Raw genomic sequence first — 23,031 nt, 5'->3', positions numbered from 1 at the left:
AGTACCAGGTCGATGTGCAGGGTTACGGGGTAATAACATGGCTATATACAGGGAGAACTAGTACCAGGTCGATGTGCAGGGTTACAAGGTAATAACATGGGAGCACCAGTACCAGGTCGATGTGCAGGGTTACGAGGTAATAACATGGCTATATACAGGGAGCACCAGTACCAGGTCGATGTGCAGGGTTACGGGGTAATAACATGGCTATATACAGGGAGTACCAGTACCAGGTCGATGTGCAGGGTTACGGGGTAATAACATGGCTATATACAGGGAGCACCAGTACCAGGTCGATGTGCAGGGTTACGGGGTAATAACATGGCTATATACAGGGAGAACTAGTACCAGGTCGATGTGCAGGGTTACAAGGTAATAACATGGGAGCACCAGTACCAGGTCGATGTGCAGGGTTACGAGGTAATAACATGGCTATATACAGGGAGCACCAGTACCAGGTCGATGTGCAGGGTTACGGGGTAATAACATGGCTATATACAGGGAGTACCAGTACCAGGTCGATGTGCAGGGTTACGGGGTAATAACATGGCTATATACAGGGAGAACTAGTACCAGGTCGATGTGCAGGGTTACAAGGTAATAACATGGGAGCACCAGTACCAGGTCGATGTGCAGGGTTACGAGGTAATAACATGGGAGTACCAGTACCAGGTCGATGTGCAGGGTTACGAGGTAATAATATGGCTATATACAGGGAGCACCAGTACCAGGTCGATGTGCATGGTTACGGGGTAATAACATGGCTACATACAGGGAGTACCAGTACCAGGTCGATATGCAGGGTTACGAGGTAATAACATGGCTCTATACAGGGAGTACCAGTACCAGGTCGATGTGCAGGGTTACGAGGTAATAACATGGCTATATACAGGGAGAACTAGTACCAGGTCGATGTACAGGGTTACGAGGTAATAACATGGGAGCACCAGTACCAGGTCGATGTGCAGGGTTACGAGGTAATAACATGGCTATATACAGGGAGAACTAGTATCAGGTTCATGTGCAGGGTTACGAGGTAATAATATGGCTATATACAGGGAGCACCAGTACCAGGTCGATGTGCATGGTTACGGGGTAATAACATGGCTATATACAGGGAGTACCAGTACCAGGTCGATATGCAGGGGTACGAGGTAATAACATGGCTATATACAGGGAGTACCAGTACCAGGTCGATGTGCAGGGTTACAAGGTAATAACATGGGAGCACCAGTACCAGGTCGATGTGCAGGGGTACGAGGTAATAACATGGCTATATACAGGGAGCACCAGTACCAGGTCGATGTGCAGGGTTACGAGGTAATAACATGGGAGTACCAGTACCAGGTCGATGTGCAGGGTTACGAGGTAATAACATGGCTATATACAGGGAGAACTAGTACCAGTTTGATGTGCAGGGTTACGAGGTAATAATATGGCTATATACAGGGAGCACCAGTACCAGGTCGATGTGCATGGTTACGGGGTAATAACATGGCTACATACAGGGAGTACCAGTACCAGGTCGATATACAGGGTTACGAGGTAATAACATGGCTCTATACAGGGAGTACCAGTACCAGGTCGATGTGCAGGGTTACGAGGTAATAACATGGCTATATACAGGGAGAACTAGTACCAGGTCGATGTACAGGGTTACGAGGTAATAACATGGGAGCACCAGTACCAGGTCGATGTGCAGGGTTACGAGGTAATAACATGGCTATATACAGGGAGAACTAGTATCAGGTTCATGTGCAGGGTTACGAGGTAATAATATGGCTATATACAGGGAGCACCAGTACCAGGTCGATGTGCATGGTTACGGGGTAATAACATGGCTATATACAGGGAGTACCAGTACCAGGTCGATATGCAGGGGTACGAGGTAATAACATGGCTATATACAGGGAGTACCAGTACCAGGTCGATGTGCAGGGTTACAAGGTAATAACATGGGAGCACCAGTACCAGGTCGATGTGCAGGGGTACGAGGTAATAACATGGCTATATACAGGGAGTACCAGTACCGAGCCAATGTGCAGGGTTACGAGGTGATAACATGGCTATATACAGGGAGTACCAGTACCAGGTCGATGTGCAGGGGTACGAGGTAATAACATGGCTATATACAGGGAGTACCAGTACCGAGCCAATGTGCAGGGTTACAAGGTAATAACATGGCTATATACAGGGAGTACCAGTACCAGGTCGATGTGCAGGGGTACGAGGTAATAACATGGCTATATACAGGGAGTACCAGTACCGAGCCAATGTGCAGGGTTACAAGGTAATAACATGGCTATATACAGGGAGTGCCAGTACCAGGTCGATGTGCAGGGTTACAAGGTAATAACATGGCTATATACAGGGAGTACCAGTACCAGGTCGATGTGCAGGGTTACGAGGTAATTGAGGTAGCTATGTGTATATATAGGTAGGGTTAAAGTGACTAGGCAACAGGATATATAATAGACAGTAGCACCAGTGGGTAGAGATTTGATTAGCTATTTAGGAGTCTTGTTTAGCAGTCTTATGGCTTGGGGGTAGAATCTGTTCAGGGTCCTGTTGGTTCCAGACTAGGTCCATGGCTTCGGTGGCTGGAGTCTTTGACAATTTTGTGGGCCTTCCTCTGACACTGCCTGGTAGAAGTCCTGGATGGCAGGGAGCTGTACTCACTACCCTCTATAGTGCCTTGCCGTCTGATGCCAAGCAGTTGTCATACTAAGCAGCAACGCAGCCAGTCAAGGTGCTCTCAATGGTGCAGCCGTAGAACTTTTGGAGGATCTGAGGGCCCATGCCAAATCTTTTCAGCCTCCTGAGGGGGAGGAGGCGCTGCCGTGCCCTCTTTACAACTGTGTGGGTGTGTGTGGACCATGTTAATTCCTTAGTGATGTGGACATGAGCACACACCCCTGAGGGGCCCCGGTGTTGATGGTAAGCATGGCAGATGGATTGTTGTCTATGCTCCGCCCGGGGGCGGACCGTCAGGAAGTCCAGGATCCAGTTGCAGATGGAGATATTAAGTCCCAGGTTCCCCAGCTTGGTAATGAGCTTGGAGGGGACTATGGTGTTGAATGCTGTGCTGTAGTCAATGAACAGCATTCCAACATATTCCGTCCAGGTGGATGAGGGCAGTGTGGAGTGCAATAGGGATTGCGTCATCTGTGGATCTGTTGGGGGGGTATGTGAATTGGAGTGAGTTCAGGGTGTCTGGGAAGATGGTGTAAATGTGAGCCTTTCAAAGCATTTCATGGCTATAGATATAAGTGCTACGGGCGATAGTAATTTAGGCAGGTTACCTTGGCATTCTTGGGCACGGGTAATATGATGATCTGCTTGAAACAAGTTGGTATTGCAGACCGGGTCAGGGATAGTTTGAAAATGTCAGTGAAGACACTTGCCAGCTGGTCAACGCATGCTCTGAGTAAGCGTCCTGGTATTCCATCTGGCCCCGTAGCCTTTTTTGAAGGTCTTACTCAGATCGGCTACGGCGGTGATGGACGCAGGGTGGGACTGATTTTATCACCGCTCAGGGTCCCGGGAATGCCCCCACCCTTTTTCAGAGCTTCTTCTGGCCCCATAGGTTGTGAGGGGGTAACAATGTTTCAAAAGTGGGAATCGCTGGCTAGCAGATAAAATGCCAGGCTTTGGCCTAGTGAGAGAATGAGTTCTCACTTGGTTCTTTCCTTCAAAGTTTTGAAAGTGTGAAATAGAGATATAGGAGAGGTGCATTTGTTAAAATGAGACCTATGGGGAGGTCTTTTCCGAAGCCAATACACAAGACCAACCGTTGCCTTGACAATGACAACAATTTGAGTTTGAGGATTTGAATATTATTCTAGCTAAACATAGAAAATGTGAGCATGATATGCTGATATCAAAGACTGTGTTGAAGAACTGAGGCTCTCCTCAGGCCTTGGATCTGGAGATTTCCACTGTGTCTGCCGCATCAAAAAATACTTTCCTTAACATGACGGTGTTGGAAAGGAATGTGGTGCCAGATGTGAGGTGCACACAGAGATAGGGAGAAAGATGCATGCTGTACACGTATACTGCTTTTCTGTCCAGAAGACCCATTTGTTTTCAGCACACACAATCTAGGGAGAGAGTTGTATATCTCCATTGGCACTCTATGGGGAACGCACTGTGTGTCTGTGCTGACAGGAAAAGGGGGTCTTGAGGATTTACAGAGACAGGATGTATGGCATTGTGCCATTATGGGTCAGTGGTGAGATTAACTACCCCAATGATGCTAGCTACCTCTCTCTGTTAGCCACCAACAACAACTCACTAAGACTCTGGTCTACCTAAGTTTATCTTACTACCTGCCAACAATAACCCATGGAAGTACTTGGGTGTCTACCATAAATTCAGCAGCTACATTAGTCATGTATGGCTCATTGCAATCCCTGACATTGGACTTAAATATTATTTACAGCACCTATCACATACTCTACAGATGTCTTGATGAGCACCACGATCAACAAGGGTCAGTTCATCATAAATAGATGAATCAGTGGAATGAATATGAAACCCCTTGAACGTGTGTTTAGTACTGTACATCATGTGCATGCTTATGGGCTGCAGCTGTGGAATTCGACAAGACCACCATTTCAATTAGCAGGGCTTGCTATCTTTCCCCTCGTCTTCATTCTTTTATGACATCATATTTCACAGTGTTCCACACATCCTTCAACGGAGGAGGGAAATGTAGCCTGACGACTCAAACAAAATTATTTCCGCTGCTCTGTTGTTCGCAACATAACGCCTGGCTGTTCTGCCACCCCTAGGGGAGAGGGAGAAATTTTCTGCCCTCGTATTCCCCACATATCTAGAATATTCACAGTAAGCTAAATGTTGTTGAAGAGACGTCTGAAACAAGTATTTTCCAGACATTTAGGTTCTGAATGAAAGGTGAAAATACATATTTTCCGGACGTTTAAAATATTAATTTTCCGGGTGTTGAAATCGGGTTCATTTTCAGTTCTGAATGAAAGTTGAAGGACGTCATTTATAGACGTCTATTTTTGGACCAAATCAAGGCCTGTCCAGACCGGACCAAATCTGAGCCAAACATCGATGTCTATGATTGGTTAAGATTAGGTCCAGACCGGTACAGAAATCACAGTCCGTGGACGTTTAAGTCAAGTCTGGTCTGACCACACCAAATCCGAACCAAACATGGACGTCTATAATTGGTTCGAGGCTGGTCCTGAACGCACATAAAAAAAGACGTCCGGACAGGATTAAATAAAAAGACATCCAAAAGACGTTGGCATCTGTCTGTGCTTACTGGGGTGTACCCTACAGTGTCAGCCCATATTGGAATTGTATGAATGTCCATCCATGTAGTTGCCTACCATTTTGTAAACCAGGCAGTTGCATTGGCTTTATTATTCCTGATTTGCAGCGATGCAACTCTCCAACAGCACCCTGGAGAGACACGCTGGGAATGGACAAGCCAAAACATTTATGCCCCTGCCTGTGACAAAGTAGGCACTGCTTATCACAGGGCGGCATCAGCGCTCTTCAAAAAACCCATATGGCACATGTTGAGAGAAATTGTCATTGTTTTGGGGCAGAATTATGTGAGGTTTTATGTGTTGTTGAAGGTGCGTCTTGGTCAGTTTAGCTCGGAAAATGCCGCCCCCCGTCAATCTGCCGCCATAGACGGCTGCCTACTGGGCAGGCCGGCCCTGGTCTGAGACTGCCATCATTGAAGTCATTTGTGGTGACGAGGGGCACTAGGGGGGTTGTACAAAATAAAGTCATCAGCTGTGGATCGTCTCTAACCAATCATAGTATCAAAGCCAATAATGAATTTCAAAACCTCCGTGTTCTGGCTCTGGTCCAACCCATCAGTTTGTGGACCAATCAGACAGCCCTGAATGTGTTCGCATTCGGTGAAGGGTCAGAGAGGTACTCCGATCCAGACTCAGTGCGGAGAAGAAATGGAGAATAAACTAACGTCCATGGGCGTGGCATAGAGTTTGGCCGGAGGAAGGAATCTGGGTAGCCAAGCAGCTCAGTGCGGAGAAGAAATGGAGAATAAACGAACGTCCATGGGCGTGGCATAGAGTTTGGCCGGAGGAAGGAATCTGGGTAGCCAAGCAGCTCAGTGCGGAGAAGAAATGGAGAATAAACGAATGTCCATGGGCGTGGCATAGAGTTTGGTCCAAGGAAGGAGTCTGGGTAGCCAAGCAAGGGGAAATATGCTTTGAATGCCATGTGGTTACCCCTAAGGATAGAGGCCTGCACACATGAGATCAGACGGATAGCTAAACACATCCATATGATAAACGTTTTCTCTTTATGGTGAAATACAGTCAGTTCCAAAATGATTGGCACCGTTGATAAAGTTGTAAATATTACAAATACTGCACTATATTCTATGCACAAAAAAAGTATTATATTGTGTTATACAAATACAGTTGTTCAGAGAAAGATTTTGTTCAATACAATTCAATACCTCACATTGCAAGGATAACGGCACTGAGCCTTTCTATAAGACGTTTTATGAGATTGGAGAGCATATATAGGGAGGAATCTTAGACCATTCCACAGAATCTTTAGAGATCCTTGATATCCTTTGTCTGCACTTATGGACGGCCCTCTCAATTTCATAATGACAGGTTTTCAATAAGGTTCAAGTCCAGAGACGGTTGATTTTATGGTCAATTAACCATTTCTTTGTGGATGTTGATGTGTGCTTGGAGTTTCAGCCTCCTGTCAGAGACAACCAGGCTTTTGGCTAAAATCCCCTGGTACTTGCTAAGGTTCATGATGCTGTTGACCTTAACAAGGGCTCCAGGACCAGTGGACGCAAAATAGCCCCATAACATCAAAGATCCATCATCATATTTTACAGTAGGCACGGAGTTATTTCCTCATATGCCTTCCTCCTTCCAAGCGAAACCCATTGGTGTGCCTGGCCAAAGAGTTATACTTTCATATAATCTTACCATAGCACTGGTTCCAATCCAAGTGCCAATGGCATTTAACAAATTCCATGATGATGAATAGTTTAACCACCGGACTGCCTGTCAGCAATGCACCCCTAAAGTAGAGCACTGAGGGGGCCCCCAAAATAATCGCCACCCGCCAGCCAGTCGACTGGTCCGTTAAAGGGGCCCTGATAGCTATCAAATGGTTTTATCTGGGTAAATATGTGAGTAATTGGAGCAATTTGACACCTGTGTGATGCGTCTCGGTAGGACGTCCGGCCCTGGTTCCAGGGAGCAGCAGGAACCAGATGAGAGAGAAAGGGGGGGAGCTGGCTGGTTATCCAGGACAATATCCCCACAGCCAGATGAACAGGTGCTGTGTGACATGCGGCAGCATGAATAAAGCCCCCGCACTGTAACACATGCTCTCTCCACCTTTTCCTTTCTGCCAGTATGCAACCGGGCCCTGTGTGTTTCGATTCCCCTACTGTATGCCATAATACAACCTTGTCTTGACTGGGTCTTTTGAACGTGACATTGTTGTGAAAGGTCTTTGAGGGAGAGATGGGGAAGTATCTGTTAAGAGATGTGGGGTTTGAAGTCGGGCCTAGTTTTTCTAGTTTGGCCACCTCAAATTGTGTAACTGATTAGTTGGCTCATTAATTAATATTGGATTGTTGAAAATGGTATGTTTCATGTAAAGGATTTGAGATCAACTACCAGCTCTGGTGTCATCCAAGATATGATGTGAAGAGAGAGCCATCTATGTCCTGGGAAATTGTCAAAAGGTCATAGATGTCATGGGCATCACTTTCACCTTGGCTTGCTTGAGACGGCACACCAAACTGTCCCAGGCTTACTTAAGCCAACAAAAATGTTAACTTTTGTTGCACATAGTATAACTTATTGCCTCATTAAATCCATGACTGGCCTTCTTACAGTAATATAAATGTTATGCAAACATTCAAAAATGAATAACCCTTTTTTTTGGAACAACATCAAAGTGTTTCAGTCAGATTAACCGTTTCACTATCATGATTCTCATTTCCACTCAAAACCAAAATCAGCAAGACATTCGGATGAAGGTGCCTGTTGACGCCGTATGAAAGACGGTGCTGAGAGCTGATAGTGAGTTGAGCAACACATCAAACAGGTTAGTATTGGTTGGCAAAGCTCCACAGCTGTCGGGTGCAGCACCGCAAGAGGACACTGTTTTCTCATTTGAAACATGAAAAATAAGACTTTTTTTTCTCTCCCCCAGACATGAATGAAAACACCGCTCTCATTGGCAAGCTTTCGTTATGGGAACGTGCCTCTACTGGCCATTATGAATGGGTAAAGTAGCGTTTTGTTGCTCAGCTATCTCACTAAGGAAGTCATAGCCTCATGGAGGTTCAGTATGAGAATACTGTATTTCTTTTATTTTACCCATAAAGAGGGGTTTAAGATGAGCTATTGTTCCCTTTTAATCTTAGAACAGTATGACAATTTTCATATTGCAATAATGTGACGTGGTCTACACCTTGATTGCCTAATTTAGTGTCTTTTAGAGGTTTGATTCACCTTAGTTTTAATCTAGCACGCTCTTGAAATCTCAAAGACAATGTTGATCATTTCTCTCAAAATACACACAATTTCCCCCAATTTCCTGCCCATAGAGAGAGCTTCCTGGAGACTTGTTGTCGTTAGAGGTTCTGTGATTAGCTGGTGACATAGAGGCTGGGAAGGGTTGGTAATTAGGGATAATGACAGGGAGTGTAAAGATGTTTGTTGTCCACCACCCAAAAGGGGCCTTTCCTCAAGTCCCTGTCGATTTGGAGGAAGTCAAAACAAGCCCTGCTAATTGCCGTCGCTCACTGACTTTGTAAGCACAAAGACAGCAGGAAATGTGTTAAATATAAATAAAAGGAAGCACAAGGTACCTGCTTCTCTTCAACAGACCTAATGTTGCAGATGAAAGTACACAGATGGCATAGCTACAACAGCACTAAGGCATCGCTCTGTGTCAGGAATAGTTTCCCCATAAATAACACTTTATGGTTACTATATAAAACAGAATATAAAACATTAGAAATATCTGTGGGCTTACATGCAGCCCTGGGAGAAGTCAAGAGGTTGTGAGTAAATAACAAGTGGGCAGGGAATATCTTTACCTCACTCAGTCTGCAGCATTCCTCCATATACTCCTCCAGGCTGTCACTCGTCGTGCCTTTCCTCAGAGGCCGCTGCTCAAAGTCAACCCCTGTCATATCGTCACAGGCCCCTGTAGAGCACTGTCTCCTGGGCTTTGTGTTCTCTGAGTTGACCCCCTCAGTTACAGCCTTGTTTTCACCCAGCTGCTCTGAACCCCCTTTACTGTCCTCAGTGGGGTCCCTCAAGGCTGTGTGCTGGGCCCTCTCCATGTCTATGTCCTTCTCAGTTATATGAAGGTCTACCCTCTCAACTTCTGTGTTGAGTTCAGCCCCCGACTCCACCATATCACACTCCTGCACAGCACTGTCTGCAGTCATACATGGTGTGTCTCTCATATCCTCTGTTTGTTTGGTGTCAGAGCACTGGTCAAATGTGAGGAGTGGTTCTGGGGTAGGGACAGGAGTGTTGAGGTTACAGGAGTCATAGGAGGGTTCCCGGCTGTGGACCACAAAGCTCTGCTCCGAGCCGGTGGGTGTGGAGGGAGAGTTGGTTCCACTGGGCAGTTCCACCCCAGAGTCCTCTGACTCAAACTTGTACAGCCTGGAAAGCTGAGAGTTTGAGAAAATGTTTGACAGGTAGTCTGAGCTTGACTCCATCAGGGACTGTCCAGGCATGTTATCCAAGTCAGCATTCCCCTCCAAGCCTTTGACAGGCTCTGAGATGTCCTGCTCAGAAACTGACATGGCGATAGTGGATGAAGAATCAACAGCGTTGTTGAGGAGCTTCTCATGGAAGTTGTTGAAGAGCTTCATCTTGGTCAGGATAACCTCATTTTCCAGCACATTGTCCCCCTTTCCTGTGAATGATGAGAAGCATTATTAGTAAAACAGCCTTTTTTGTGCATTAGCAGAGTTGCCTATTTCGAATGTTCCCACAAGTCACTTGAATTTCACTCAGTTATCCCCAATGAAATGAAATAAAATGCTAAATAAATACTTGAGTGAATGCCAGTGTTCAAGTGTTGCATAGCAGTACCCTAAGGGCTTCGAAAATACCATTGTCAGAATGCAAACTCTATTCAAAGTTAACTCTTTCTGATTAAATGTTTTTACTTTTATTGACAACAGACTGTGAACATCCCTAACACCTAATTACAATATCTCTTTCCTAAGGAGAGTGGATGCCAAAGAGTAAAATGTAAGACACAGAAGTTGAGAGGGTAGACTCAAGCATTTGAAAAAAGTCTCTCTTCTTGTGTATGCGGGATGATGGTGTTTTTATTCCAAAAGACTCGCAGTTGCATGTCCAATTCCTGTGACCATGAATGACACAGATGTACTGTCAAAACTTTAGATCCAAGAGATGTTTGAGGATCTTCCTGTGAAACCTGAGGACTGGTTTTATACCATCCAGCATTCTTCAACTTGGAGGTACACAAATACCCTAGGGCACATTATTTGCCAGTGCCCCACACTGGGCTGTCCAGCTTTGATCTTAAGGCCCAGTTAATACCATTATGGGGCACTCGTATGTGACATCTCCGCTTTATCGACACGTGCAATCTGATACTCATCGCTGTCAATCAAACTTTCTTTTTTTTTCTACTTACCTTGAATTCCAGAACAACAAACGTACATACCACCATATCCTTGAGCAGCGAAGAGGTTTTAATGAAATATTAGTATAACTCAATTAAAAAGGTTTAATCCTCTGCTGCAAATCTAACCCATAAACCTTTCTGGTATAACATAATAGTAGATTGTTAGATCAAACTTCAACAATAAAGAAGGTTTGGGGAAGAGCTGCTGTTTAAATTGAATATCTGGCCCATAGAAATTTGAGATAAAAATGTTATAAATCCAGTGATTTCATCCACTTTAGAGGGAACTTTATTAAGGAGGTGGGGGTTGGAGGACACGTTTGTGAAAACTAAAAGACTAGTAAAACTAAAGTATTTTGAGTATCAATATAAGTTGAATCCCAGTACCGCTCACAGAAACAAAACAAAACGTTCTAACATAATGCCTACTTAAGGAGTTGTGGTGGGACATTTAAGTATAAACACTAATAGGGTAATTGCATCTCTGGTTGTTAGGAAATGAGGCAGGCGGACATTGTGATTGGAGGGGAAGAGACATGGGTAGGATGATAAATAATGACATTCACAGGAGCTCAGGCTACATTATATACCCGAAACCTATTTGGCAGGAAATGAGTCATTGAGCTGAGTACACAAAACTGATTGGAAGTAGGTGTAACCACCACGATTTATTAAAACATCAACTGCCAAACTATTTGGAAACGGTGATGTGTCAGATTTATAGGCAGCCAGTCCACTGCATTGTAATAAATCATGACAGTGATACGGTTTCCCTCCTTTTGAAGTTAAATGAATGAGTTATTGCTTTATTTAATGATTTTAGTATGGAATTAAGTTTGAATTTCAGAGGGGTATATGAGGTGGAGATACCTCTACCATGTTTGTTTGCAGCTTTTTCTCACAAAACAAAGCCCATAGTTTTTTTTTATTTCAATGTGAATAACATCCACAAAAATCAAAGTGCACCCATGTTTTTCATGAGAAAAAAAATCTGTTGTGATAATATTGTTTTGGGAATGGATAGTGGCTCTGCCAAAACAATGATAGCATTTCAATCTTATTTGGTCCTATCAGACATGGTTCTAGCTCAGGTCTCTTCCCATTCAAAATGTCTGTGTTTTCCCAATTATTTTACATGTACCGAAGTTGGCCAAAGCTAGTGGATCAAGGTATTGTGGAAAAGTTAGGTGGGGGGTTTTCCAGATCACAAAGTTAGCCTCTTGAAAAGATTCATAAATGATACTGTTGCTCAGTGCTGTCAAGGTGGGCATTAACTTTAACATTAGTAGTAGAAGACAATACTTGCATATACAGTAAAGCGTAAGCCTACATGTGTCGTCTCATTCAAATCCCCAGTTTTATGTGTTCAACTAAAGTACATTCAGTCAAAATCCCAATGTTTATTTAGCTACATATCATGAATTCCTATTAATCCACATAATTGCATGTGTTGTACATGCGTCATTTGGTATGTCTCACTTGATTAGAATGAGATGTGTATTTTCTTCATGCCACTCCCATAGTGCTACTGTTACATGTGGAAAGAATTGCACTAGCTCAACTCAAGACATCGTATTCCCAAAACAAATTCTTGCAGAGGAGGCAAGGAAACGTATTTCCTCTTTCCGTCAAATGTAGCACATGACTTTTTCCACCGTGGTCAGAGAAAAAGTACAACTACTTAGACACTGTTCAGGCCCTATTGTGCCCAAGAAGATCAAACAACATCAGATAAAAGACTAGTATCAGTGTGGGTTATTTCTGAGGTAAGTTGTTCTTGAACATGTCCCTGGAGTATACAGCCTTTGATCCAGCATGTACACTTAGTCCCAAACCAAGCTCATATAGGATCATATGGTGCTTCCCTGAATAAAATAAATAAAGTAATAACACATTTAAAAACAAACTGAAAGACACATTTAACCAAGCCCTGTCGCTCCCAGAGGAACACACAGCATGGACACTCCTGAAACATCAGCAGTCCAATCAGAAGTATGTAAATGGTTGTCTAGGATGGTCCTCAAGGTATGACTGTACTGTAAAACAACTAAGAAATATCACATGAATACCCGTTTACAGCAGCTCCCTAAGCCTTGATAAGGCGGTGGTCCCTTGGGGGAGATACGAGAGACTGCAGTCCATGTGTAACTCCAGCAGCACAGCCCTGACTATCTCTTAATTGGCTTTATCAAGTCAGTCTACAGTCAGTCGTGTTATCAACAGGAGTGTAATGGGAACTGGTGTATCTCACACAGTGGTAACTGATAAGAAGGAGTAGATAGTTAAAGAGCAACACTAATGATCTCCTGCATAACGACTACTGTGCTGCACTTCATCTTATATACTCTCAGAGAAAAAGGTGCTGTGTAGAACCTTAAAGGGTTCTCCAGCTGTCCCAGTAGGAGAATCCTTTGAAGAACCCTTTTTGGTTCCAGGTAGAACCCTCTTGAGTTCCATGTAACATGGAAAGCAAAAGAGTTCTACCTGGAACCGAAAAGGGGTTTTTCTATGGGGACAGCCGGAGAACCCTTTCGGAACCCTTTTTTTCTAAGAGTGTAGACAGACATACTGCACAATATGTAGGCTGTTGAATTTTGGGTTGAAAGTTACAACATTTTTGTATTTACTATACTGTAAACTAAAGCTCCCCAACTGCCCCCCCCCCCCCCCAAAAAAAAAAACTCATCCGAGCTTGCTTTAACATGCAATAAAATGGTAAACCACATTGCCTTAATGTTTAGCAGCTAATATATTACTCCCACAAGCAGTCATTTACTCAATACTTCAAAGTTCCCTGACCTCCTAGGTGGGGCGTTCCATGAAATACGTGCCTTTTTCATATTTTATGTAGAAGTTGTGCACAAATATTACATTTTAAAAGCCTGTTCTATTAAATGAAGTGCCCTTTAATATAGACCACATGGAAAATTCAATAAATCAGATTTTGAATATGAATTAAGACTTGCTAACGTGCCAAAATTCTGCATTTTGATATGTCCCTCTGTACATCCTACTGTATGTGAATTCTAGGAGGACATTTCTCCAGGTGTTCACCGCCATTGTAAAGCCCTAGGTATTTTGTTGTGAGTTAAAGCAGGTGAGCTGGTTCTACTCTTTTTGGCCATTTTCTGGTATTTTGTCGAGCATAACACATTAACCCTGTTACGAATAAAACGACAGGCTAGAAATGTTGTTGTGAAGTTTGCATTCAATTGCCTCTCCCTGTTACACACAAAGAGCTTCCATTCTCCCTGTCACAAGGGGATTTATGGCTGATTTAAGATAAAGTCGTCAACCCTGTTACTTTGTTTGGCACTTATTATAGTCATTTTTTAAATGTAACTTCTTCTTATTAAGTGAACATATGCTCTTTATGATAGTATATTAAATGTAGGTGAAATAAAACCTCAAAAGGCACCTAATTGGTGGAACAACCCAGGTATTGATATCCACTCGTCTTTACACATTGCTGGGCTTGTAATTGAGCACATGGGTTTCTGAAGAAGGGACATGTTTGCTGTTGACCATGAGGAGAAAACAATCTGCATCCAAATCCCCCTGGATTTTCAATTAACGACCGAGAGACCTGGCTCTCTGTTCAGAGAGATCAAACAGCACCTCGCCCAGCTCCAGGCAGCTTGGAATGTGAATAATGCAATATATTGTAAGTAACCAGGAGTATGAACATAGTGGAGTTATGTGTTTTGTCAAATACAAACAAGATACTGTTGTGTAGAGACCCTATTTTCCATTCCGTTTTCTTCCATAACCTCGACCACAAACTCTTTATTCAAGAACTTATCTTTCAGAAGAAGTATTGGAATGACTGAGTTGGAGAAGTTTACCAGGTTTTGGTCAACTGGTTTTGGCTATACGTTTTCGCTCAATAGCCAACCGAAGTGGTAGTGTAGTGGTTAAGAGCGATGGGCCAGTAACGGAAAGGTTGCTGGTCTGAATTGCTCCTGTAAGTCGCTCTGGATAAGGGCGTCTGCTAAATGACTGAAATGTAACATCAATCATGTAAAGGTTGCTATGTTTCAGGTTGCCTACACAGAATAAGCTTAGAGTAAACCATTTGCCAAGTCCCTTTATCCAAGCCATCTTTTCTCAATCAACAACATTAAGAGAAAATGGATCCATTTTTCTGTGCCTGAACACACCAGGAATTTATTTTCAAAACCAAGAATGTGGAAATTAATAAAAGCTGGAGATGAATAAAAAAACATTCTGTAATGGATTAAAGTAAATGGAGAATTTTGTTCAAGAAATGAGAATAACAATCTTTTTTTGAGAATAAACTTGTTTCTGTTTTCTGCTCGGTCTATGCTGTCTTATCATACATGTTTTATAAATGCAGTAATTGCCAGTTCCTCTGAATTAGCAGCAGACAAAAACATGGGACCAGAGTGACTTTAATTACACACTGAAGTCACCTTGCTTATTCAACCACTTAATCCTACTACTGCCATTGTGACACAATCTGCTTGGTTTGATCCCACAAATCACCAGGTCTTACACCCAAGCAGGTGTCAACATCTCCCAGGTGTCATCATAGGAAAGACAAAACAGATGTGAAATCCTACACTGTAATTGAACAGGCTCAGTGGAAACCAGCCCGTTTCCAGCAAGGCTGAGTAACTCCACACATGTAATTAGGCTACACACTGTCCGCCCCTCTCGACTCGTATTTAGCCTCCTTTCTGTCAGAAATGACAGAGTCAGACGTTTTGCCGCAACATTAATTTAACATTCCAGACGTGTAGTATAATATTGTCGTTCAGGTTGGTCAACCAAAAAAAGTAATTTGAAAATCAACTTTACAATGATCTCACTAAAGGAGAGTTTCGATAAAGCAGATGGATTGCCCTGCTGCCCTCCAAAAATGCCTGGAGCCTCCACTCTGCTGTGAGAACAAAGGTTTAAGCTCCTGGGTGGCTGTCACTCCCTCACAGAGGGAAAACACATCCAGCCAGCACCAGTGTGTTGCCAGAGGCTGGTGGGATTGGGAGTGGCTAAAATATGTGCTGTAAGGAGAGGTGACATCCGTCCCTCTTCTCTGTGGTGTGGGTGTGCGTGTGTGATTGTTTCCTCCATTAGATATCACGGCTCCTCCCTGAGGTGTGTTGACCTGTGTACGTGCAGACTCAACATTCCACTACTGCTCTCTCCCTCAAGGGTAGAAGCTGGAATCCCAACAAACAGATGATTTATAACTAGAGCATGACAGATTGTTGTTAGGCTGAGCATATACATTTGAACTGAAATTCTCCCATTGCTTCAACTAGGCCAAGAAGAGCAACAACTGAAGTTTTTTTTTCCACTCACTGAAAAGTGCATATTCCTCAATAACTTTATCTACCCAAGCAAGTGTGCTGTTCATAATGGAATGGCAGGGCACATGAGCTCCCCACTGGCAACACACTGGTTGAATCAACGTTTCATCCACCACATTTCAATGAAATTACGTTAAACCAACGTGGAATAGACGTTGAATTAACCCAGTGGGTCAGGCTCTGGGCGATGGCATGTGTAAGCCCTGGGCTAAACTGTTCATTCCGTAAGTTTCTTGGATTCTAAGTGGAAAGGTCATAAACAGGCTGTGACAAGCCTGCAATTTTTACAGCCGGGGGATTTAGCAGAATGTCCATTCTCTGTTAGCACTTTGGGTGGTCACAAGCCTGCTGATAGACCTTCATGCCCACTACTAGTCAGTAAGTCACTATCATCATTTTATTTTTTTGCAAGTTTCACCCTTAAGTTGTTTATGAAGTAATGGTAACTGGAGGTGAATCCTCAAGAGCCACATTTATAATTCTAGGACAACACAATAATAATTAAATTGACCCATGGAAAACAACATTTTCCAACATAATTTCCACTGCAGTTCAGGTGACAGAAACCATATGTCCTATCTGGTGAGGTGTGAAATACCGCCACACAACTTCCATCTCACTCCTTCCCCCCATCTCTTGCCCATCCTAAACCCAAGGAAGCCAACCAGGTCTCTTCTCAGCTGCATGTCTCTCAACACACAGGCCTGGTATCTTTTCTCCCTTTCCACCTCTTCCTTGGACGTGGCGTCGACCCTGAGGAGGGATCCCAGACTCCCTTTATCAACGTGAGCTAGGAGGTGCAGGGGCCCCGCTCCCCACTCCCCACTATCGGACGCCCTTAGGATAAGACAAGAATGTGCAGGAGAGCTAACGCAAGTAAAGTCTCCTTGGGGCCAGTTTCTTCCGGCAGGAGGTCTGGAGTTTGAATCCTCCCACAATCCCCCTCATCAACCAACTCAGTTTACCTCTTAATTGAACGCAAATCAACATGAATATGTTTTAATAGGTAATTCCCAATTGTGTTGGATGTTGGATGAATGAATCCTATACTGACACAGCCATTGGATTTTTAACCTCTTGAAAAAGAAAAGGATGATTTTGCTGACCATTACATCCTCAAAAGTAATCCACAAAATGCAGATTTTTATGACTGATAACCCTATGAAATGGCATTTCATCCAACCACTAACAGGCATAGGTGTGTTGGCATTGTTGTGATCATAATTCATTATTGTGGGAGGATCACACTGGAAAAAATAGGGCATCAAGACACAGTTCATACATAGTTGAAGAAAATGTGTAGAGTACTCTCTCACTCCCTTCAGGTTCTCAAATACCTCAGGATCTGAATCATTCCTGTCACCCTTTCCAAACAGGATGATTCCATATAGCAGTGAATTCCACTACGTGCCGTTCTGCCTGGCTCTGAGCCAGGGTGATGAATTTGGGGAGAGGAAGAAGGGACAATTCATTTGTGGAATGCTACAATGTTAAAATAAAATGTCAAACATTACTAAGTATTTGCTCAGGGAAACTATGCACAAAGATAGAGCCAAGGACGTTTTCTCAATGTTAGCTCCTTTTTCCAGAGAAGAATTACAATGTCATTGTAATTCACAATCAGTTTTTGAGACAATCCTCTTGCTGTGAACTAAACAGTGATCAAATGACAACAATAGGACATCACAAGAATAGACCAATAAATGCCTTGTCTTTATGTACTGTTCACAATGTGAGCGTTATCTTTACAATGGGCCTTTTCTTCCAATCCAAGGATCATGACAAACAACGTGATTCCTGCCAAGGAGGGTCTAAGCTCTTTCACATCTACAACAATGCTGGGAATTTTCTGTCTCAGGACAAAACAAATTGAGGATCTGGGGGGGGAACGATCCTTCCCAACAGGTGTGGAGGACATACTGTACATAAGCTGAGATCGTTATCTGATAGAGGCGGATTCTTGGAATGCAGAGAAATGAGAAGTGGAAGAAAAATGAGGAGATACACTGTATCACAAGGGCCCCATAGATTCTGTGACTATCAACAGATCCTAAAAACAACATCACTTTGCTTTTGTGTCAGTGTATTTGAAACTTTTTCTCCTGAAACACACAACATAAAGCTTTTAGTCTGCTGATTACCATATGTAATCTAATATTCTCCAGACATGAGGATGAGGATTGAATGTGTCCTGTCACAGTCCTGTTTAGAACAGATCCACAGCACAGACTTTTAATGTTCCTTTTCCTTTACGTTTTGTTATTTCATGACACTGCTCGGTTTTTAAAAGTCAATCTACTTGTTCATGGCCCGTCTGTACAAGATGCCTCGCTTTAGCTTGGGGCGTATATAACAAACAGATGGTACACAAATTAGGATTTTTTTTTTATGTCACTCCCCAATGGTAGCAATTACATTTATTGACATTGGAAAGCAAAGTAATTGTTTTGTCTGGGCTTCAAAATAGAACCATGCTAGGCTGTGTAATAAAAGAGCATTCTCTGGCTTATTCTAATCAAGAGACCATTTATACTGTATCAAGTCCAGTTCTCTTCCGTCAGTAAAGTTCTGAATTTAGCACCTGCAGATTCACAGCAAAGCAAATGTGTTGTCTTGCCCTTGCAACCTTTTAAGTCTACCACAAAATGTATCCGTAGTCCTTAATAGAACTACCAAAGAGGTGACACGGCCACTTTACTCTCCTCAGTTTACTGAGAAAAGTCCATGTGGATGTGAGACAATATATGTTTGCTTTTGGATATAAGGAGTTGTTCATGTGATGAGACAATTAGTCTCCTAAAATCCAGACACCATAAAAGCCCACTGCTGTTAACTAAAGACACCCTCTACCTTCAGGCTGAAATTACACCTCTGTCTCCAACCACAAAAACACATCCAGCAGACACTCAAATTACAATTTGTGCTAGCAAATCCAGCTGCTATAGACAGCTGGTAGGATGAGACATCATGATGGCATAAGAGATATAGACAGGTTACATGAAGTGTACTATACCTTTCCTCCAGGGGGTCAGAATGGCAAAGGACTTCTGCCAGCTGAATACCATGCTGGCTTTAGTCCTCTGGCTCATGAATGGAATTCCACAGGTTCAGAAAGTGCAGAAAAAGTTAGTAAAATACTCCCTCCTCCTCAGCCTAAAAAACAGCAGTCAAGCACTCCTCGTCTTGTTATTTGTCTTATTTTCTGCTTACTCCAGCTCCCCTGAGACTCTCAAAGTAAACTTCAGTGTTCAGTTCTGTGGTTGGCATCCGTTGTCGCAGGTCACAGAGCTGAGGCTGTTCCCTGTTTGGGTCATGTTGCCTGACTGCTGCCTACCTGTCTGCCAGTCTGTCTGGTAGCCTGCCTGTGGCGTGTTGCGTCTGTGAGTGTGTGTCAGAGAGCTTCACTCCTCCATCAGAGGAGAGAGAGGGGGCCGGCCTCAACAGACAACACGCACAGAGTCGCTGGGGGGAGTGGCAGCCAGCCAGAGGGAGGAGGGAGGGAGGGAAGAGAGGGAGGAGGGAGGAAGAAAGAGAGGAGGACGGGGGAAGGGAGGGAAGATGGGAGAAGGAAGAGGATGGGAAAAGACTATGGAGAAGCCAGGGACTCCAATTCATCCTGAGGGTGAGGGGATAGAGGGGATCGATTGGCAGATGTAGTATTATTCACTGAAATATATAGAAGGATGGAGATTTTCTTAAATGTCCAATGCAGCCATTTTTTTTTTTTTTTTGTCCAATGCACATCTCAATATCAAATAATTTCTGAGTAACAATTAAGTAACTTACGGTGATTGTTTTCAATTAAAATTGTCAACACTTTGTCATAGGAAAAGTGAGGGGGGGGGGGAGATCTTCATCATGTGTCAATTATGCTTATCATAAAACAGGTCTGTTTCACTTTTGTCTCTCGGTATAGAGACAGAATGGAGAATGTGCTTTTCTGTCTTTCATTATTAACTCTCACATGGTCCAGGAAATACCAAAGCAAATTAATATGGATTGGATGATCCAGTCTGCCTCACAGTAGAGTTCCTAATCTTCTTTGACAGCAAAATAAGTTTCCATCCAATTGGCGACAGACTTGTTGCGGATAAAAGGCTGTGCGTGATGACATAATGCAGATAAAAGTACATTTTGTGGTTAAATTCCCATGTACCGAATGAACAACACAAGTTAAATGGGTTTCCATCACATTTTCAACTTTACTGATGGTTTTCTCACAAAAAAATGTTTGCATTATATAGAGAGTGTGCCCACTCTGGTATTGGCATGTGTGCTTTAGAAAACAGCTCGCAGATACAGTGCAGATATAGCCTACATGATGTGATTAGTATGGACAAAAGAACAAGCTCATTTTTATTTGTCAAATGGCAGCCAAGCATCGATGATCATGTCACCAGAAAAATACCCTCGATAATTATTGGTAATAAAATAAAATCCAATTGTATTTGTCACATGAGCCGAATACAACCAACCTTACCACGAAATTGTCACATCCTGATCTGTTTCACCTGTCCTTGTGATTGTATCCACCCCCCTCCAGGTGTCGCCCATCTTCCCCATTATCCCTTGTGTATTTATACCTGTGTTCTCTGTTTGTCCGTCGTGCTTGTCTTGTCAACCAGCGTTTTTGTGTCTTAGCTCCTGCTTTTCCCAGTCTCTTTTTTTCTCGCTCTCCTGGTTTTGAGCCTTGTCTGTCCTGACTCTGATCACAACTGCCTGACCACTCTGCCTGACCCTGAGCCTGCCTGCAGACCTGCACCTTTGCCCCACCTCTGGAATGTTGACCTTTGCCTACCCTGACCTTGAGCCTGCCTACTGTCTGGTACCATTGCCCCACCTCTGGTTTACTGACCCCTGCCTGCCTTGATCTGTCTATTGCCTGCCCCTGTTGGAGTATTAAACCATTGTCAATTCGACATGTCTGCATCTGGGTCTTACCTTGATTCCTGATAGAAATGCTTACTTACAAGCCCTTAACCAACAATGCAGTTTTAAGAAAATAGAGTTAAGAAAATATTTACTAAGTAAACTGAAGTAATAAATATAAAAAATATAACAATTAACACAATAAAATAACAATAATGAGGCTATATACAGGAGGTACCGGTACCGAGTCAATGGGCGGGGGTAAGGGTTAGTCGAAGTAATTTGTGCATGAACTGTAGGCAGGGGTAAAGTGACTATGCATAAATAATAAACAGCGAGTAGCAGCAGTGTAAAAACAAATGGGGGTGGGGGGTGTCACTACAAATAGTCCAGGTGGCCATTTGATTCATTGTTCAGCAGTCTTATGGCTTGGGGGTAGAAGCTGTTAAGGGGCCTGTTGGACCTAGACTTGACAGTCCGGCACCGCTTGCTGTGCAGTAGCAGAGAGAACAGTCTATGACTTGGGTGTATGGAGTCTTTGACAATTTTTTGTGGGCCTTTCTCTGACACTGCCTAGTATATAAGTCCTGGATGGCAGGAACCTTGGTTCTAGTTATGTACTGGGCTGTACGCACTACCCTCTGTAGCGCCTTACGGTCAGATGGAGAGAAGTTGCCATACCTGCGTGAATGCAACCGGTCAGGATGCTCTCAATTATGCAGCTGTATAAGTTTTTGAGGATCTGGGGACCCATGCCAAATCTTTTCAGTCTCCTGAGGGGGAGAAGGCGTTGTTGTGCCCTTTTCACAACTTTATTGGTGTGTTTGGAACACGATCATTTGTTGGAGATGTGGACACCAAGGAACTTGAAACTATTGACACGCTCCACTACAGCCTCATTGATGTGAATGGGGGCGTGTTCGGCCCTCCTTTTCCTGTAGTCCACGATCATCTCCTTTGTCTTGCTCACGTTGAGGGAGAGGTTCTTGTCATGGCACCATACTGAGAGGTCTCTGACCTCCTCCCTGTAGACTGTAGACTCCCTGTCTCATCGTTGTTGGTGATCAGGCCTACCACCGTTGTGTCGCCAGCAAACTTAATGATGGTGTTGGAGTTGTGCTTGGCCACACAATCGTGGGTGAACAGGGAGTACAGGAGGCGAGTAAGCATGCACCCCAGAGGAGCCCCCGTGTTGAGGATCAGCGTGGCAGATGTGTTGTTTCCTATCATTACCACCTGGGGCGGCACGTCAGGAAGTCCAGGATCCAGTTGCAGAAGGAAGTGTTTAGTCCCAGGGTCCTAGGTTTAGTGATAAGCTTTGTGGGCACTATGGTGTTGAACACTGAGCTGTAGTCAATGAACAGTATTCTCATGTTCCTTTTGTCTCATGTTCATTTTGTCCAGGCAGTGTTGAGTGCAATTGAGATTGAGTCATCTGTGGATCTGTTGGCGTGGTATGTGAATTGGAGTGGGTCTGGGGTTTCCGGGATAATGGTGTTGATGTGAGCCATGACCAGCCTTTCAAAGCATTTCATGGCTACCGATGTGAGCCATACGGGGCAGTAGTCATTTAAGCAGGTTACCTTCACTTTCTTGGGCACATGGACTATGGTGGTCTGCTTGAAACATTGAAACATCTAGGTATTACAGATTCGGTCAGTTCTTGTGAATGTTGACCTGTTTAAAGGTCTTGCTCACATCAGAGGAGAGCGTGATCACACAGTTGTCTGGAACAACTGGTGCTCTCATGCATGCTTCAGTGTTGCTTGCATTGATGCGAGCATAAAAGGCATTTAGCCCGTCTGGTAGGCTTGCCTCACTGGGCAGCTCACGGCTTTGTTTCCCTTTGTAGTCTATAATAGTTTGCAAGCCCTGCCACATCCGACGAGCTTCAAAGCCGGTGAAGTAGGATTCGATCTTAGTCCTGTATTGATGCTTTGCCTGTTTGATGGTTCATCTGAGAGCAAAGCAGGATTTCGTATAAGCATTGGGATTAGTGTCCTGCTCCTTGAAAGCGGCAGCTGTAAGCTTTAGCTCGGTGCGGATGTTGCCTGTAACCTATGGCTTCTGTTTGGGATATGTACGTATGGTAACTACGTGGACGATGTCACTGATGCACTTATTGATGAAGCAGGTGACTGAGGTGCCA

General features: G+C 43.7%; 1 protein-coding gene across 1 annotated transcript in view; it reads right to left on the bottom strand.

Moving 5' to 3' along the window:
- The window catches only part of LOC135510957 (uncharacterized), a 35,350-nt gene extending 15,926 nt beyond the window's left edge, over positions 1-19,424 (bottom strand). The window contains exons 1-2 of the mRNA XM_064932315.1: positions 19,027-19,424; positions 9,101-9,936 (exon numbers count right to left, since the gene is read on the bottom strand). Of these exons, the coding sequence (XP_064788387.1) occupies positions 9,101-9,936; positions 19,027-19,102 (912 nt within the window). The 5' untranslated portion in view covers positions 19,103-19,424. The remainder of the gene's footprint in view (positions 1-9,100; positions 9,937-19,026) is intronic.
- Positions 19,425-23,031: the final 3,607 nt, after the last annotated feature.

This window comes from Oncorhynchus masou, chromosome 23 (genome assembly GCF_036934945.1).
Source record: "Oncorhynchus masou masou isolate Uvic2021 chromosome 23, UVic_Omas_1.1, whole genome shotgun sequence".
NCBI classification, from domain to species: Eukaryota; Metazoa; Chordata; class Actinopteri; order Salmoniformes; family Salmonidae; genus Oncorhynchus; species Oncorhynchus masou.
This window is presented reverse-complemented; position numbering and strand designations above follow the sequence as displayed.